At 47.1% G+C, this 20,037-nt stretch overlaps 1 protein-coding gene across 2 annotated transcripts in view; it reads right to left on the bottom strand.

The window, feature by feature from the left end:
- Nucleotides 1-20,037, bottom strand: part of MRPS6 (mitochondrial ribosomal protein S6) — a 65,890-nt gene that overhangs the window by 4,136 nt on the left and 41,717 nt on the right. For both annotated transcript variants that reach the window (XM_086413931.1, XM_086413939.1), the window contains exon 2: nt 12,099-12,238. In XM_086413931.1, coding sequence (XP_086270057.1) covers nt 12,099-12,238 — 140 coding nt within the window. The remainder of the gene's footprint in view (nt 1-12,098; nt 12,239-20,037) is intronic.

The following is a 20,037-nucleotide window of genomic DNA, read 5'->3' as shown; positions in this document are numbered from 1 at the left end:
CAGAACACTGCTGAAAGAAGTTAAAGAAAATCTACATAAATGGAGAGGTATACTTTGCTCATAGGTAGAAGATTCATTTTATTTAGATGTCTATTCTCCCAAACTGATCTAAAGAGCCAAAAATATCCCAGTCAAAATCCTAAGACTTTTTGTTAGAAATTTACAACTGATTCTTAAGTTCATAAGGAAATCCAAAAGACCAAGAACAGCCAACACAACTTTGATAAAGAATAAAGTTGAAGGACTAACATTACCTGATTTCAAGACTTACTATGAAGCTATGGTAATCAAGGCAGTAAGGTATCTGCATGAAGATAAGACAAACAGATCAACAGAAGAGAGTTCGGAATAGATCCATACACGTAAGTATGCTGACTCGTGACAAAGGTGCCAAGGCAACTCAAAAAATAAAGGACAGACCCTTTCAACAAAAGGTACAGGAACAATTTGATATCCACAGGCCAAAAAATGAACTCTTTGATCCATACTTGTACCATATACAAAAATTAACTCAAAATAGAATACAGATCTAAACATAAAACATAACATTATAGAACTAGAAGAGAACCTGAGACAAAATCCTTGTGACCCTGGATTAAGCAAAGATTCTTTAGAGAAGACACCAAAAGCACAATTTCCATAAAAGAAAAATCTGATATTTTAGGCCTCGTCAAAATTAAAAACTGCTCTTTGAAAGAGACTCTTTAAGATAATAGAAAGATAAGCCATACACTGGGACTTGCATGATAGAGGGCTTATTTCTAGAATATTAAAACCTCTCCAAGTTTAATTTAAAACTATTTCTAAAACTATTCTAAAAAAATGCACCAACAATTTGAAGAGGCATTTCGCTGAAGATATACAATGGCAAAGAAGTGTATGAAAAGATGCTTAACACCACTACTCATCAGAGAAATACAAACTAAAACTACAAAGAGTTACCTACGAGAATGGCCCAATGGACAAACCACAAAGAATGACCTATTAGAATGACCACAGCAAGTGCTGGTGAGCATGCAGAGGAATGGGCACGTTCATACACTGCCAGTGGGAATGCAAAATGATATGACCAACTTCGGAAAACAGCCTGGCATTCTCTTAAAAAATAAAACATATACCTGCCATTATGATCCGGAGAAGGCAATGGAACCCCACTCCAGAACTCTCGGCTGGAAAATCCCATGGATGGAGGAGCCTGGTGGGCTGCAGTCCATGGGGTCGCTAAGAGTTGGACACGACTGAAGCGACTTAGCAGTAGCAGCAGCAGCCATTATGATCAAGCCACTCCATTCCGAGATTTACATTCCTAGATACACCCAAAGAACAACTCGTATATTGATGTTTATAGCAGCTTAACTTTTAACAAGCCCAAACTAGAAATAACACAAATATTCATTAACATGTAAACTGATAAGCAAACTGTGGTATATCCATAAAATGGCATACTACTCAGCAATAAAAAGGAATAAACTGTTCATAAATACCAGTGATGAATCTCATAATAATTTTGCAGAGTAAAAAAACCTACATCTTAATTATGGAGGTTTCGTGGGTTTACATGTTTATGTGCAGTTCGCTGTGTGCCATTTCTACCTCTATAAGGCTGCTGAGTTTTAAACAGTATGCAGAAGTTGAATGAGCAAGATTTGGTGAATGACTTGACGCAGAGTGGTGGGAGTAATCACAGCTGATGAAGATACCAAAGGTTTTTCAAGAAATGAAATATTAATAAAGACACCAATTCCTCCACTACCTGGGCAAACTTCTTGAAGCACTGCGTTGCACATTTGCTCAATGAGGAGACCACCATTTGGGCTTCCTCTGAACGTTACACACCAACCTGGCCACACTTTCCAAGGTTTAGCTCTACTTGTTTATTTCTACTACACATAGCAGGCAATAGTACTGCAATCACCCAACTGAAGAACTGCTCGTTTGTTCAATGGCTGATTACTGATTACTTATCTTGGTAAGGCTCTGAATTAGAGCCTAAGAAATAAGTGCGGAAAAGTTAGTCGCTCAGTCATATCCAACTCTCTGCGACCCCATGGACTGGAGCCCACCAGGCTCCTCTGTCCATGGGATTCCCCAGGCAAGAATACTGGAGTAGGGTGCCATTTCCTTCTCCAGGGGATCTTCCTGACCCAGGGATCGAACCTGCATCTCTTGCATTGCAGGTGGATCCTTTACCATCTGAGCCACCAGGGTAGCCCAAAGTAAGTGTGCTAAGTCGCTTCAGTCGTATCCGACTCTGTGCGACCCTACAGACGGCAGCCCACCAGGCTCCCCTGTCCCTGGGATTCTCCAGGCAAGAACACTGGAGTGGGTTGCCATTTCCTTCTCCAATGCAGGAAAGTGAAAAGTGAAAGTGAAGTCGCTCAGTTGTGTCCGACTCTAGCGACCCCATGGACTGCAGCCCACCAGGCTCCTTGGGATTTTCCAGGCAAGAGTACTGGAGTGGGGTGCCATTGCCTTCTCCAAAAGTAAGTGTAATCAACCTTAAATTACCTTCTCCTTGTCCACCCCCAGCACAGTACCCACTCCTCCAACCCCCAAATAATTATGCCACCTGGTGGCCAGGGCTGGGAACTCACTCACTCAGCATGGCCTCCAGCATCTCTCTTCCTTTGTAATCCATTCGTTCTTTTATCCTGTAGTCATCAGAATGCCATGGACAAGCTGTGACCTCACCCTCTGCCTGTCAATATCCCACTGTGCTTAATCCTACAGCAGGGAGTTTTACTTTAAATATATACGCATGCTCTCTGAGCTCCCTTTTGCTCAGGGTCCCCTAGAAGTGTCCTCTTTTTGCTTTGCTCCACTTAAAGCCCTGATGGCCTGATAAGTGCACTGTGAACTGCCATCTCCTATATGGGGTAATCTATGGAGGGAGATGCTTATGAGCAAGGGACTGACAGGCTCTGGGTACACAGCAACCCCGGCAGCTACCACAACCAGCTCCCAAGTGTCCCAAGTCCCCTCCCTCCAGAAAAGTACACAGAGGTCTCTTGCACTAGTGAGTTAAGCCTACCCTTCCTTATGGTCAAGTCATTCAAATACCATATCTGGGGTTCGGAAGTATTGTTTTCTTCCGTTTTCCATTCTACTAGGCGTTTCTGTGGGCTCGCCTCCAAGTCTCAACAGTTTCTGAGAGAGAGTGTGTTTACGACAGCCAGCAACCAGCCCAGCCGCCACCAGTCACTTCTCATGCAGGCTTCCTGGGCAGGGCTCCCCGTCCACCGGCACTCGTCAGATAATGCCGAGAAATAACCCCAGCCTTCGGATGCCACTTTGTGATAAGGGGAAAGAAGATCCCCAAGGACGGAAACCAGAGGCCAGATGGATCAGACACCTCTCATTTCAGAAACAGAAAGGAAAACGTCTCAGGTAGAACTTTCTTTTGAACAGCTCCTGAAGAAGAGGGAGGAAGTGGATGCTCCACTCCACATGGCAACTCAGGGAGTGCGAGCAACGGAAGCGTGCGGGTGCTGGCTGGGGCCCACGAGCCTCTCCCCAGCAACAACCAGCGCTCCAGCCTCTCTCAACACGGTTTCCTATGCCATACCCTCCTTTGAATTTCACACCGATTAAGTCATTCGTTCAAGGTCACTCAGCTTACTAAGTGGCCACTGCCAGAATTCTAACAGCCACCGAGAGCTCTGGAACCTGAGGGTTAAAGAATCAGAGAACGGAAGGGCTGGAGGGGACCACGGAGACAATGCAGTCCAACCCCTGCCACTGCTTTCGAGAGAGCTGAGCTGCACTGAGTCACAGGGTGAGAGGCAAGCTCCAGACCCCCATGGCTCCCTCTCAGTCCAAACTACAGCAACCAGCCTTTTGGAGGGTTCTCAAGGATAAAGAAAAAGCCCAGGAAAAAGGCCTGGAGAGCCTAAGCTTGGCTTTGTGTGGCAGGGGGGAGGCTCTATGACTTCCAAACCCCCCCAGCCTTCACCTTCTTTTTACCTATTCTGTCTTCCCTCTCCCAGTCACACGCGCCCAGCAATCAACTCCAGACAAAAGCACTGGCCAAGATGCAAATGGGCTTGTGCCCACAACCACAGCTGTGACACTCATTTCACGCTTATCACCCTGCTGATCTACGCCCGGGGCCCATGTGGGCAAAGACAGCTTCCACTCCCATGCTCCTTATTACATCATGGAAATTTCCACCAAAAGGAAACACCACCACCACAGGGAAGGGGAGGCGTGGCTCACAGATGGGCAGGTCTTGCTTCAGTCAACACTCCTGGGCCAGAGCTGAACCTCTGATCTCCTCCATCTCCCCCCCCGACCCCACCCCCTGGGAACCAAACTGCCGCTCCCCACCACAAGGGAACCAAGCCAGGGTCCAGAACAATCTCTGTCTGCCTTAGCGGTCCAAGCTCATAAATCAACAGTCCACCGTGGCTTCTCCACACAGGGGTGCCCTGACCAGTTCTGCCAGGACATACTCTTTTTCTCACTGACTTGTCTCGGGCAAACTTAACCTGTCAGTGACCATCGATGATGGGCAAAGCTCAGCAGACTAAAAAGATGAGGCACTCGTGGCCTTGACCTGAGTCCGACTGGGCACAGAAGTCACAGGACCGCTGTGCTGGCGGAGACCCAGTCTTCCACAACCCGTGCATGTCTTCCTGTCCTGCCGAAGGCTGTGGAAGGGACATGGCGGTCATGGACACCGACTCCTGGCTGCTGGGGTTTCTAACCACAGGGGACCTGAGGAATGACCATGGGACTTTCTATACGTGAGGACGTGAGGCTCAGCAACAGCCTACACAGGGTTGTAGGCCTGGGCAGCTTCTGATGCCTGCAAGGATCCTTCTCCCGTGAAAGCACAGGTCCAGGACAGACCTGTAGAGATGGGAGTGTGGCTGACAAAATGACCTCAGCACGCCCTCCCACTGAAATCCGCCATGGAGAGGCCATTCTGAAATTCAGATGAAAGGCTGTTCTCATTGTTGTTCAGTCATATCCATCTCTTTGCGACCCCATGGACTGCAGCATGCCAGGCTTCCCTGTCCTTCACCATCTCCCAGAGTTTGCTCAAACTCATGGCCATTGAATTGACGATGCCATCCAACCATCTCATCCTCTGTCAGCCTCTTCTGCCCTAATCTTTCCCAGCATCAGAGTCTTTTCCAATGAGTTGGGGTGTTTGCATCAAGTGGCCAAAGTATTGGAGCTTCAGCTTCAGGGCTGTTCTAAGGAAGGCGCCAAAAGAGGGGCTCCATGTCTCCAGAGGAATCTCTGCCCCTCCTTTACCCACAAGATTATCCACGTGGGCTGCCTGCCCTAAACCAGCTAGGCAGGGTCAGAACGCAGACCCCCAATGTCACATCACATGGTCACTCTTTCGTCACCTCCATCCTCACGATAAGCTCCTCGTTCAAGGAAGTTCAGAATTATGACTGTAACTGCCTGGCCTCGACGGGCCCCAAAGCTGACATTTCAATAAGGGGGAAAAAAAGAAATCAAGTTCTCCAAATAGCTAGTTCTCCCTTCTCCCCATTTACTCCAATCAGTGATGAAATCAATAAAATGAATGGATCACTTTGGAAAAATCCAGTGTAGTAATCTGAAGTCTAATCATAGTGTATACTCCCAGGATCTTCAACCATGCTTTCGGTGGCACCAGGGAAATGGTTCTGTGTACCAGGTAGGCACGATAAGTACTGCCCTTGCCTTCAACACAAAACCCGGTGGTGCTGGCACTTCGAGGTGTGTTTTCCCCACGTGTGGTTCTAATGATAGGATCACTTTATCCGCAAGACAGACACGAGCTTCATCCCAGCATCTCGTCTTTCCACAGAAAAGCACTAGGGTTTTATGCGGCACCAGCTCTGCAGAAGTAGAGCCAGGAGATGACTGATACCAGGCAGGGAGAGAAAGGGGCTTCCCTGGTGGCTCAGACAACAGAGAATCTGTCTGAAATGCAGGAGACCTGGGTTCGATCTCTGGGTTGGGAAGATCCCCTGGAGAAGGGAATGGCCACCCACTCCAGGATTCTGGCCTGGAGAATCCCATGGACAGAGGAGCCTGGTGGGCTAGAGTCTATGGGGTCACAAAGAGTCAGATACGAGTGAATGACTAACACTTTCACTTTCAAGGAGAGAAAAGGCAAAAAACGGTCCAGTACAAGAGTGCATTTCTCATCACAGAGTCCCACGTTCCAAAGCTGGAGAAACGGGGGAGCCGTCTCGTGGGCAGAACTGCCCACGTGGTCTTGAAGGTGATAATTCACCCTCCTGTGTATTTCTGAAGACACTCACTACAAAGCTCTCCACTACGAAACCCCACAGAGACCAGAGAAGACCCCATCAACAAGGGCTTCCCCAGGACGGGCTGAGCCCAGCGCCACCAGGACGCTCCAGCCCAGCCCGGTTTCTCGAGGGAGCCAGCAGCACCGAGCATCCTTTCGGCTTCTCCTCTCTATGTGATGAGCCCGGGGACCACTCAGTCGCCTCCTGACACAAGGCTCAGCTGGCTGCCAGCCCCCGGCCCACCCAAGGGGCGGAGGGAAGAAACGTGCCTTCCTGCCATGCTCCTGTATGGAAAGGGTGTATTTGGTTTTCATTTCACTTTTGTCTTCACCCTGCATTTACAAGTTTTCCATAAAAAGTGCCTGCTTGAGTGTGAGTTACGTTCTTTGTCTGTCTCTCTCAGACACAGCCACACACGCGCTCACGGCCTCCCCTTCCCCCGCGGCAGACGAGTGGAAATTTCCAGTGAAGCGCGCAGCCGCTCACAGGGAGTGGGGTGGGCGAGGGGGCGGGGGGAGGAGAGGGCTCTGCAGCCTAGCCATGCAGCGTCATCAAGCCTTTCTGAAGAGAAGAAACAGACCCAAGTGAACGCCACTGCCTAGACTGCACGGGTTAAACCTTGCCAGATTCAGGCTTCCCTGAGGCAGTGGACTGTTGGCCCTCAAACCACCCTCTGCGTGGAAAAGCCCCCGTTTCTTTTGATATCTACTGGGTCTCGTACATTTGAAAAACCACTAAACCTGCTGCAGAACGCTTACACATCTTGAGACACTGCCACCGAAAAAGAGAGCGAGACCAGAACAGTCCTGCCTTGAGACCCCGTCATGAAGCACCTACATGCAAGAACGGGGTCAGGATGGTGGCCTGGGCCTGATGCTGGCAGCAAAGCGCAAGAACAGGGAAACGTTAGCGAACAGGAAAACTACAGGGGAGAATCAATCTCGAGAGAGAGAGGGTGCCAGTGCTCCTGGAGGACTCTGCAGACACATTTGGGGAGCGAGTCAGTAAAATTCCACTGATTCACCACAGAGCCAGTTATTTTTATCGTTCTGCTTACCCGTAAATAGAAGGGCATCTTATATGTAGGCCAGAAGATCTCTGCTGTAAGCACCTACTCACCTTTTACAGCAGATGAGAACAGAGAAAGAAGGGACAAAACAGGCCAGGAAAACCCCCTTCACTACTTAAGCATTCATAGACACACATGTTCTGGAGTCAGCCCAGTGGCACTGCAGGACAATCAGACGCGGTAGAAAACAGTCAAAGCCAGCCGGGGCATTGGGGAGAGGGGGGTTCTTTTACACACGAGCTGAGGCCCGATGCTGCCATACGGACCAGGGTTTCTTCTAAGGTTCCCTCTCCCGCATGAGGAATCACTCTGAGTCTCAGTCCAGCCCCATCTAGTGGAAAGAGAGCCCTAAGCCAGGCTGTGTGGCCCGGGAGGAAGACGCTGTGAGGCTGCAGGCGGAGGGTGACGGACGCATGCTACGCCTCGGTGCGGTGCCTGCCCCTTCTGAACAAGGGTCTAAACGAGCAAGTACTCCCGTGGCTCCCTTCTGAGCATGTCACGCTGGACCCTTGTAGACACCAAGGAACACAGGGAAGAATTTTCCATAACACCAAACTTGCATTTCCCACAAAGTCAACACGGGTACAAAGGTGAGCGTGTAAAGGCACAAAGCAAAGAGAATCTGTGCCACCCCCCCTCCCACCCCGCCCCGCCTCCGAGACCCAGGCAAAGCCTAGCTGGGACTAAATCCCAGGCCTTCTCGGACCTTCCTCACCCAGCTCCCTAACCACGCTCCCTTCAGAGGTTTCCAGACACTGCCTGGTGAAACAGGGCTGGGGGGCTGGTGACTGAGGCTGGAAGCGGCCATCTAGAGAGCTGGCCCAGGAGACCCAAACTCCCCAACCATCCCAACCCAGCCCCAACAGTGACAGGGTGTCTGGTCAACGGCCTCCCAGTTCCTAATTTCACATCACCGGGGGACAAAAGTGATGCGTCCAACTCTACGGACCCTCAGAGATGATGAGATTAAAAGTAAGTTCCTATGGATCAGCCTAGGGAACTTAACCATCCAATTGTTCCAGTGAGAAAACAGGTCCCCAGTTATAAACAATAAACACAAATTCCTGGAATGTAACCTGCTCCCTAAGTCAGGACTAAGTTAGTATTTGGAATACAACGATTACATGTTTGGGGGCATAATCGCTGGTAATAGACTTGCTATAATAATAAACACCGGGTACCACCTCCTCCTTTTGGAAAACTCCCGAAATCACCTAGAGAAGCCCTACCTCTCCCACCTAAGCACTCTCTCCTTCTTTCAGGCCTATTTGGCATGTGTGCAGCAGGGGTGCGAATCTGGGGGAAGGAGGTGAGGGTGGCAGGTGATCGCTCAACATGAGGCAAGTAACTGGAAGAGGGACGGCTGGCAGGCAGCCTGGCCGGGGGGACCCTTCCACACAGAGCCCCTACCCCGACGCACCCTTGGCTGGTGCCCAGGTTAGCAATAGGCAGGCAAGTCCTCAATTCAACTGAAAGCTCCCTGAGGTGAAACCATGACGATCACAAGAACCATCCTGAGACCTAGGAAGACCACTAGGATGTATCACTTCTTCCCATAAAATGTAAAGGCAACAAGCCATAAGACCCACAGCACCACAACACAACATGGATTCTTGGGGGCATCAGGGCTCACTTGTCAACCAGCCAAAACCTGGCTCTCACACATCAACTTCAGGATTCAAATCAGCACGTGCATGCTCAGTCATGTCTGACTCTGTGGCCCTATGGACTGTAGCCCGCTAGGCTCCTCTGTCCATGCGATTTCCCAAGCAAGAATGCTGGAGTGGGTTGCCATGTCTTCCTCCTGGAGATCTTCCCAACCCAGGGATCAAACCTGTGTCTCCTGCATCTCCTGCATTGGCAGGCAGATTGCCTACCACTGCGCCACAGGGCCCCAGGAAAATTACAGATCCATTTCACAGCCTCCAGGGCTGTTTGGAAAGAAAAACTTCTGACGCTGATAAACGTGTAACGAACAAGTCTGCTCTGTCTCTTCTCAACCACGTCCTAAAAGCAAGCCTTGACTGTACCTAACACACCCTGGCACACAGTCTGCTAAGCACACGTCTGTAACACCTCCTCTGGCTATGCCAGTGCACAGAAAGAACTCTCCAAGTGAACACCATGCCCACTACAAGTGTCGCTGGGGTCAAGAACTGTGGAGCACAGCAGACCGAAATGAAGCTCCCCACTACAGACATCTGGCACATCGCTCAATTCTAAATCTCCGACCCGGGGACTCCAGACTACACGAGCGCCCCCATCTCATTACCAAGAGCCACTGTGAAGAGTATCAGCGAGTGTTACAAAAACAAAAGAAACATGGTCAAGTAAAACTGACAAACGGAGACATCTTACGAAGGGGACTCTTGCCACTTATACACTAAGGTATGTTGTCAACCTCCAGGAGGATTAGATCATGCAAGGTTTCCCATCTTTTTTTAAACAAACCAACCAACCTAGTGACATGTGGAATCTTAGTTCCCCGACCAGGGATCAAACCCTTGCCCCTTGCACTAGAGGCACAGAGTCTTAACCACTGGACCAGCAGGGAAGTCCCCGCCCCACCCCTTTTCTTTAAGGCTCCCCACATCTGACTGATCACACACAGCCTCCATTTTTTGGTGGAGCGTATCTGTATCACTAGAGTTTCAGAGACCACACTTTGGAAAATATTACCTCAGACAATTAAACCCCACATACTGCTTTATCCTCAGCAAAGCAAGCTTAAAAAACATGACCCGCCCCGCCCTCCCCAGACTGGTGCTGGGCAACGCCTTTCTGTGGAGACGTGAAACAGATACGGCCTGATACACGTCAAGGATGCTACTTCTCCTTTCCTAAGGAGTTTGAAAGTAAAAACAAACAAACACCCTCAACCCCCACCCCAGAAATAAAGTTCTTAACTGTAAATGACCACAGAGTCCTCGAGGGGCACAGGCACCTTGACAGGAACCCAGGATGTGGAGCCAGTGTTGTCAGCAGCTCTGGCTTAATTTCAGGTGAGCTCTTTTCAGAGCTGAATTTATTCTACCCTTGAAGGAGACAGAGAACCACCCTACCCCAGCACGGCACACAGAGGCCGGGAAACAGTGAGTCAGTGCCGTGGCTCTCAGAGCGTGTTCCGCAGCACCCTGAGAAACGCAAATTCTAGGGTGCTGGCTGCACCAGCCCTCAACAAGGTCAGAATCCTCTACGTGGAAAGGGGTTTGTGCTGTGCTTAGCTGCTCAGTCTTGTTAAGACTCTTTGCAACCCCATGGACTCTAGCCCGCCAGGCTTCTCTGTCCATGGGGACTCTGCAGGCAAGAATACTGGAGTGGGTTGCCATGCCCTCCTCAACAAGGTCAGAATCCTCTACATAGAAAGGAATCAGAGGAAAGCATTCCTACTGTACATTCCTGCAAGTAAATAAGGAGGAAACTGGCTTCTCTCCCTGTTCAGTACCTCTCACCACAGAACCTTGCTAATAAGTCTTGGCCAAGTTTTATCGGCTTCTCTTAAAAAAAAAAAAGTGGGGGGGGGGGGTGGGCGGTTGGCAAAAGGATTCATAGCCTGGCTATTAAGACCAAACTTTTTGGTTAAGCTAAAAAAAAAAAATTCAGACACACAATCTCCATCGCTCACTGCTGTTATGATGGTGGAGAGGAATAAGCCACCATGCATTTCTGTTGCCTAGCAACGCCTCAGGCACGCTCTTTAGAGGTGTTCTGAACACTAGCACAGAACAAGGGGAAGCAATCAAAAGATGGCACGTGCCATCCGCGCCACATCTCGGCTGAAGGTTTACAGGCAAGGAAGAACACCCGGGGTGAGATGAGACTCCGCCTGGGCCATCACACGCATCGCACCTGCACAAGGCCACGTGCCCCACGTGACTAAGGGCAGTGTCATATGACACGCAGTGTGTCCCACAGAGCATGTCCTTCGAGGTCATCTCGTTCCACCCCTGTGGCAGCATGGACGGGAGAACGACCACCTGAGTTCCTTCCAGAGAAGCTGAGTGGCCTGGTTTAGGCCACACAGCTGGGAGAGCCAGAATCAGGTCTAGTCCTGGGCTTTCCCAACAAAGCTAAAAACTGATTCCCATGTCTCCATCAACCCACTTCTAGGAAACACAACAATGTAAGATTCCTCCTCCAAACAGAAACCAGGGGCACAACTTTAGAGATGCGTCAAACCAACCCAACAAACTGACCTCAGAGCATTTCTCCAAGACAGTTACTGCTACAAAATCGAACCCTTGACATGTTTGAGGAACTTGCTATATACTATATGGAAAAAAAAAAAAAACCATTACAAAATATTGTGATTAAAATTGGTTGGAGTAGGTAAAACCATTCTTTTGGGGATTTTAAGCTCTAGTTATATACATTGGTATTAAGAAGCGCATCTTGCTTGTTATCTGCAATCTTCGTAATTACAAAGGAAGCACTGAGTAGGTGGACAGCATGTTGCTCAATGAGGTGTTTTAAAGGCAAAAGTTAAAGAACTATCAAGGGAAGACAGTGCTTACGCTGACAACAAAGGGTTCCCACAATCAGAAGCTCATGAACGTCTTTTCCCTGGCACGGCCCCTTTCGGGGCTCTGGTTAGTTCACTGTGGGTGAACATGCATGCACCCCATTTGCAACAGAACATGCTGGGGTACACAACCTGCACGCCGCCTGGCACAGTGGGGTGGGCCTGTGAGCACCTCGTCACCTCTGAGACGAGCTCCACAGTGCTCCTGAGGCGTCAGGCACGGGTCTATGACCCGCGGAGGACTTACCCTCCCCTGGTGTGCCGCTGACTGTGGGCCGACATCTTATAGGGAAGCGTGCGCTCGCCCAGGTTCTCCAGGCTCCTCACCACCGCCCCTCTGTCCATCAGGGCTTCCAGCGTCCGCTTCAAGGCCGCAGCAGTCTCAGGCTGGGGTTTGTTTTGGTTTTTAAAAAGAAGAAGAAGAAGAAAAAAACACATGAGAATCAGTGTAAGAAGCAGAATGATTAAAGTCTGGTCAGTTCCGATCATAACAGCTCTATTGGAAGGGATCTTTGGGTAAAATCAACAGAAAGTATTTCTGGCTAATTTACAGTTTGTTTTTTTTTTTTTTTAAAAGAGAGAGAGAGAGAGAAAGATACATTATTGTAAGGATACAAATAGCTCACAGATACGGAGGAAAATCTGGAGAGGCAGGCCTTGGAGAGTTCAGGGACCACAGCAGCTCCAGGGGTCTGGGAGGCAGGGACTAACCAGTGGCTTCTTCAGAGCACCTTGGCCAGGGTGAGTCAGCACCAGTCACTGCCAGTCCTTGCAGCCCAGGACTCAATATTCAAACTCCGGGGAAAGGGCATCCTCTCGGCAGGACGCTTGGACCGGCTGTCCCACCAGAACCATAGACAGCCAGTGGGGAAAGGGGCTGTCTCCCAAAGAAAAAGTAAGAGACTGTAAACCAAAACGGGGAAAGGATGAGAAAGACCCAATCTCTGCCCGCATGGAGCTTACAATCTAATGAAGACATGAACACCAAAAACCCACGTTAAGAAGACCAGAGGGCAGGAGGCAGGAAGTGACACGGGGGCCAAAGAGCTCGTGAAAAGAGAAGACACACTCGGCTGGGAGAAGGGCTCCACTGAGGAAGGAGGTCTGGACAGGAGCCCTGAGAAATGGCCACGGGGGACGCAGGAGCACACCACGCGGGCACTGAGGAAAGGAGCAGAGACAGAAAGGAACGAGACACAGCTCGGAGCCCCACGGGACGAGGTTCAGGACGAGGGAGGGCTGAAAGGCGAAGACTGCCGGCTGCGTCCAAGTACAGAAACAACTAAGATCTGTGACCGAGACCCCAAATTGAAATGATAGGAAACTCCATCATCCAGAGATAGAAGATTTTCAACACTGTGGTGAATTTTTTTCAGGTTTCTATGCATATGTATATACCAAAAGCTTTTGGAAGAAGAGATACTTCACAGGGGTAAACTTAAGAAGACAACTAAATAAAGCAAGGTGGAATATGGGGGAGAGATGAGGCCAAAGAGAGGCCCCAGACATGGTAGCTGAGAGAACGGGGTTACTGTTAACAGCTAAGGGAACAGCTGACCTCTCAAGATGCGAGCGTTTAGCTGAAAACCACAGGGCAGGCTATAGGGTTATGTTTCAGCGTCGTCAGCAGAGAAGTGCTACCTGAGACCCGGGAGCAGGGAGGGCGTGAGAGAGGGCGTGGGGCGAGCAGCAGAGACCAAGAGAGCCTCGGGAAGCACAGACACTCGGGGGCTAAGATGAGGATTCCAAGTGAGAGAAGCAAAGAGCAACAGGAAAACCAGATCAGCTTTATCACAGAAACTAAGGGAACAGGGAGCTGCCAGAGAAACAGCATGGAGAAGGAAAGCCCACAGTACGGGGACCACACGGTCACTCAACAATCTTGCCAGAAGCTGGACTGCCAAGGTAGAGACGTGACGGAAAGAGAAAACACCAGAGTCTGAGGTGCAGACAAATCTGAGCAGAGTCTGAGGAGAGAAAACAACGAGCAGGTCAGCAGTTAAAGGGGAATGGACCAGCCAAAGGATAACAAGAGGGATGTTTTCATACATTGCCAACACGATGTGTTGCATAACTGCTACATGACCTGGTCTAGTGTTTTACTGTTACATATATTTAATTTTCATCAGGACCAAAAAAAAAAGGGAGCAAAGAAGGTTTACAGATTTGGCAATTGGGCCTTTGAGAGATGTCATGACTTAGAGACCATGTGGCCATTAACAACTGGAAGAGCCTGATGTGAAGAAAAGGAACACTGAAAAAGCTGAGTCAGGGAAGAAGGTCAGAGGACGAGGAACATGACAGTCAGACATGACTGAAGGAACGCAAGCAAAGAAATCTTGAAATGCAGGAGTGAACTTCAGAAAAGGCTACCTTCCGGTGGCTTGTTTTGGATCAAATGAAAAGAAAACTGCAAAAAAAAAGTTTAACGTGTACAACCTGAAGAAAACCCACCACGTACCTGTGTAATTTCTTTCTGACAAACACTGCTAAAATGCTGTGAATGCACTGTTAGTTCAAGGTTTAGAAATAAAAGTTCTACTTGAATTTCGTATTGTAGCCCACTAGGGATTTTTTTTTTAATTCCTAATGAAAATTATGTGTATTTACATACTTAACCAACCTTATGATAAACAGAAATTTCCTGGAAAAAAAAAGGGGGGGGGGGCCAAAATCTGCTTGTATTAACACTGGGTAAAAATCTATAGCAATTTCTCCATAGACATTTTTGTATAGCTCTAATCGAGTGGAGCCTAAATTCTTCTCACATTTCATTAGTTCCCAGACATTTCCATGTTCTGCAGAAACCTCATATCTAACAGGAGGGGAATATTTCATTTCATTAAAAATGCTATTTCTTGACTTGGTATTACATCAATTAACTTATGATAAGACAGATGGACAGTCTATACAAATTAAGAACGAATAAGGGAAACACACACACACACTCTGACTAATTACAGCCTTCTGACTAGCTCCTCAAATCATAAATTTTAATTCAGCTTTGCCTGATTAGAAAGGAATATATCTCAATGCCTCTTGCCTTGTTTAAACTCCGACTGAAGAGTTTACAGTATGAAACATGGAGCACCTCTTCTGAAGTAAGAGCTTGTAAAATCAAAGATTTTCTTCTGTCCAGAAAAGGGGAAAGGCTACCTAACAAGAATGTAGCTCGGGAAAACATCAAAACACACTCTAACTTTGGCACGTCAAGGTCAAATGGCCAAATGGCAAACTGCTTGAATGGCCACATTCATTTCACTGTAATTCATGTTACCAAAAGTTAAAAAAAAAAAAAAAAAGACGAAGGAGGGGTTAAAAGTCTTGTTTGTGAAGAGAGCTGCTCAATTTGTCCTATATACCTGCCTCATCAACTCGAAGTCTGGGCCTGAGGGCTGAATCTTAGCACGCCAGAATTGCAAATAAAGTTTTAGCGGCACATAGCCAGCTCAGGCATTTTACATAGTGCCCATGGCTGCTTCCACGCTAAAAGCAGACTTGAAGTTACAGCCGAGACTGTATGACCTGCAAAGTGGAAACTAATCTGGCTGACCTCTGCTCCACTGTTACTGGGTTGAGGGGAAGCGGGCAAGACAGGAAGCGGGCAAGACCTCAACCCACTCTCCCTAAAATGTGCGGCAGCCAGTATGGTGAGCCTGGGCCGCTGAGCTCCAGACCCCCCAGGATGGGTCCTCAGGTGGACGCGCTGGGCACCAACGTGCTGAGGGACATCAGCCTCACCACACAAGCACGCCGGGATGCAGACGGGTTTCTGCAAAATCCACCACTCTCCATCCACTGGCTCCTTATCCAATCAACCCATGAGCCCAGGCATCCAACTTTCCTCATTTGGTGAAACTCAGAAATCTATTAAAATAAAAATGCTAGGATTCTTAAAAAAAAAAAAAAAAAAAGTTCTGTTCAACAAAGCACAATGTTCAATTTGTTAAAAACAAACAAACAAACAAACATATGTCTACAGGAAGCACAGGACCTTGCTGGCGTAATTCTCATTTACAAGGCTTCTGAACCCTTTAATTCCAACTATTCTGAGAGAGGTTGTACACACGTGCTTCTTGCGGGCTTCTCTCACCCTATCTGTAAAGCAGCTCCTTAAGACTTTCCTCCAACCCACCATATGTCAATGAAACACAGTTCTGTTACGGCACAGATTGGGAAGCCGAAAACGTTCACTTGAGAAAAAAAATATGGAAAAGAAACAGTGAATGAACATGAATGGGAACTAGAAAAACTGAATTCCAGTCACAATTCCTTCACTAATACTACGCAACTCTGGATAAATTATTAAAATCTATCCATTTTAAAGCTGTGCTTCAGTTTTCTCAGGTGCTAAGTCAGTGGCTCTCAACCACTTTTCTGTCTCTGTTGAGTTTCACACAAACAATACTTATGCCACAATTCTCAAAATATCCTGGGGGCACATAAAAGTTTTGTGTGTGTGTGTGTTTACCAAGTCTTTTCTCCCAGTGTTCCTCCTTCTGATACCCTATCATCCAGAGGTGCCCATCCCAACCCCAGACTCTTTAAGTCGTTCTCCTTCTTGCCTGGAGAACCCCATGGAGCCTGGCAGGCTACAGTCCACAGGGTAGCAAAGAGTAGGACACGACTGAGCGACTATCACTCACTCCACTCACTGATTCAATACAGCAACGTGAGATTCAGGAGAGCATGCACATTTGTCCATCTTGCACACGACTGTTACCACAGTCCGTATTGCTAGAAGAGGCGCTAGAAACGGGCTGTTAAATAAATTACCGCACCTCCTCCCAAGGGGGCCTCTTGCTTACCTATTCCCAGTTTTACCCTGGAGGGACATGAAGTTTCCTCTTTTCTCTAATACAGTCTGAAGCCGCTTTTCACATACAACACAGCTTACTGTCAGGGCAGTGACTGTAACACCGAAGCAACATTTCAGTGTGGGTGTTTTCTGCACCTGTCTCATGTATGCCAAAGTGCTGCTAACACTAATACTACAGTTTAAAGGAACCCAGAATTCATTTAGTACAAGTGGAACTAAATAGCTCATGTACTTCAGGAATAGAAAGTTCACATGTACATAATCATAAATGTTAAATTTGGACTGTTTTAATAATCTGCTGGTAAGATACAGTATTATCCAAAAAATTTACACTAAACAATACTTTAAAAAAGACAGTTCATCCTAGACAAAATTAAAACTTAAGCTAAAATTTTGAACTATTATTAATTACTGGAACTACTGGTGTTCAGCCTACCGAAGATGACTTAGGGAGAAACTTCAAATATTTACAGGGCTACTATGTAAAAGATAGACATGTTTTGATTGGGCCCTAAGACTTAGACTGGAATCAAAAGATAAAAATTACAGAGAAACAGAGCCTTGATGTATAACAAAAACACATTTCTGAAAATTACAGCCTTGATGTATAAACAAGAACACATTTCTGAAAATTACAGCTACATCAAAGTGAAACAGGCTGCCTTGTGAAGCACTGACCTACCCATCACTCAAAATGCAAAGACATCAGGTGACCATCAGATCACTCCTTGGACCAGGTGGAAGGTTAGACCTGTCCCAGGCAGGAATCCTAGAGTGGGTTGTCATTTCCTCTTCCAGGGGATCTTCCTGACCCAGGGATGGAACCTGCGTCTCCTGCATCGCCTGGCTCTCTAGCGCTGTTGTCACCTGGGAAGCCCCCTAAAGCCCCTGCTGAGATTAAACTCCAATACTACTCTGGCACCACTAATCATTCTGAAGGACACTAGGAAGTAAAATGGCATTTTTAAAAACACTCCAATTGCATGGTGGTAAAGAATACATTGACTACGAGTAAAATCTGGTGGTGCCTAGATTTATACTAAGGCAACAGCTGTTTTACCCACTGTTGTCTTTGCACCGATCCCCTGAAAATGTCCCTGGGAAGCCCAAGGCTCCTCAGATCACAATTTGAAACCTGCAGCTCTAAGGACTCTGATAGGCAAAGCTGCTATAATAAACAAAGAGCAAGAAGATGAGGAAAACAAAGGAAGAGCATCTCCACTTGCCATCAGCAGCATTATTTAAGCTGAGTTCACGGGAGTACCATGAGCAGCACCATCAGTCAATGGCCAGTGTTTAATTGAACGTATTTTCATCCCAGAAGAGAAGCCTGTCAACAAAACTTATCTCATAAATTAGATTCTCTGGCAAACATGGCTTTGAATCAGTGGTATATGCAGCTATCACTACAACACCCTCACGTCCCACCCGAAAACCATACAGAATACACAATATTTTTTTTAAACATTTATTTATTGTGCTGCACCAGGTCTTAGTGGCAGCATGTTGGATCTAGTTCCCTGACCAGGAATGGAACCTGGGCACTCTGCACCGGGAGAGCGGAGTCTTAGCCACTGGACCACCAGAGAAATCCCCAGGAATTCACAATACTTAATGGCATACAGCACCCACTCATATCTCACCTTTCTCACTCTACAAAGAGGAGCCCAATTCCTGGGAGCAAGGAGGATTTACAGAAGGCAGAGCCAAGTCAGAAAACTGGCAAAACCTGTGAAAATGTAAATGTAAAAGCCTTTCCCTATCTTTGCTGCACCTTAATTCCAAGGTTTGTCTCCTTAAAATAATTTCCTTGAAATTTACATTTCCAAATAGAGAGACTTGTGCCTGGAAATTCTGCATTGAGATTCTCACAACAGTTGGAAAAACAAAATCTGTGAGCACCTTCCAACAGAAGAACCAGATTCCAAGGAAGCTGTGTCACTGGCAATCCTGGGTTAGAAAAGAGAGCAGACACCACTTACCTCCAGCCCTGCCTAGCATCCACAGAGCCCGACTCTGGGTATGAGTCCATGGGAACTGTTTCATCAGATATTTTTTATGACTCAAGAAAATCTCTTTGCCCCACAATTTATTGAATCAAGAGCTGCAGTTCTCACAGTAATTAAGGATTAAAACTGTTAAATACAGAAGCTATTTTAAAAATCTGAATAAAATTCAGTAAGGACAAATGTAAACTAAAAAAAATTTTTTAATGTAAAGATATATAAATACATGCTGGAACATGATTATACTTATCTATAATGGACTATTATACACTATATAACTTGTAGGTTAAAGCGGCTAGAAAAGTAACTCTTAGAGAACTTTTAAAGGTCAAAGACAGAAAACACTTTAGAGATCTTAACTGCTCTACTACTTTGTCCATGAATCATATTTAATAAGACCATTTTTTAAAAATGTAAAATAACTATGAACAAAAGACTCAACAGACTTTAAAAGGCAGAGAAGAGGATGGGAGAAGAGACGGGAACCAAAACACATCAAGTGTAGCAGGAAAGTAACAAATACTGTAACGCTGTGAAAAACTATTTCTTTTTATATGCCTCTGCTGTGTGCTTTACAAAACCGAAAATACCTCAAAATTTTAAAATATTGTTAAATACATTCACAGTTCAGACATTCCAAGTGGTGGTCATTTAGCCATTAAACCAAAAGCACCCTAAGAGCTGCTGAAAAATGTGCTAAGTGAAAAAGCCTTCATGATTATGAGATTCAATGTTTTACATAATCATCTTTTATAGTAAACAATTATTGGGGGGGGCATCTAGAAATCTCTACTGGGGAACAACTTTAAAATAATCTTAATGGCATAAATCAGCTGTAAGAGAGAACGTGCAGACATTCACATCTGGAAATGGAGTGAGAATAAATTGGATAGATCTCCCATACATACAACACTCTGTGGGTATCAGAAATACAGGTTGAACCTTGTGAAACTGCCATTTGGGGAGGACCAAGCAGTCCAAATAGTGACTATTTCCTAAGGTTCAACCTCATATTTACCCACCCACATTCCTCTCCAAGTGTCTCCCTCAGGACAAGGATTTCCAAGTCACTCATCAGGTAATCCACCTCCAAAAGAAATGCCACAGGATAAGAGACACAGAGCCCCCGCCCTTCAGAGGGCTGTGAGGGGGACACGCAGATACACATGAGTAACTAACAAAAGGGGAGGGCAAACACTTCTGGGGGGGCGCGGTTAGAGCTGGCAGACTTCAGCCAGACTCCGACGGCTAAGCACCTCTTCAAGACGTGGGTGGAGGGTTAGCTAGGGTCCTCTCGGAGCACGTGTGGGATGACAGTTCAACAAGCAGCAGCTTCTGATGGAATCTGCATTTGGGACGGA

This window comes from Bos grunniens, chromosome 1 (genome assembly GCF_055505025.1).
Source record: "Bos grunniens cultivar Pamir isolate PY7600 chromosome 1, Bosgru_T2T1.0, whole genome shotgun sequence".
NCBI lineage: Eukaryota > Metazoa > Chordata > Mammalia > Artiodactyla > Bovidae > Bos > Bos grunniens.
This window is presented reverse-complemented; position numbering and strand designations above follow the sequence as displayed.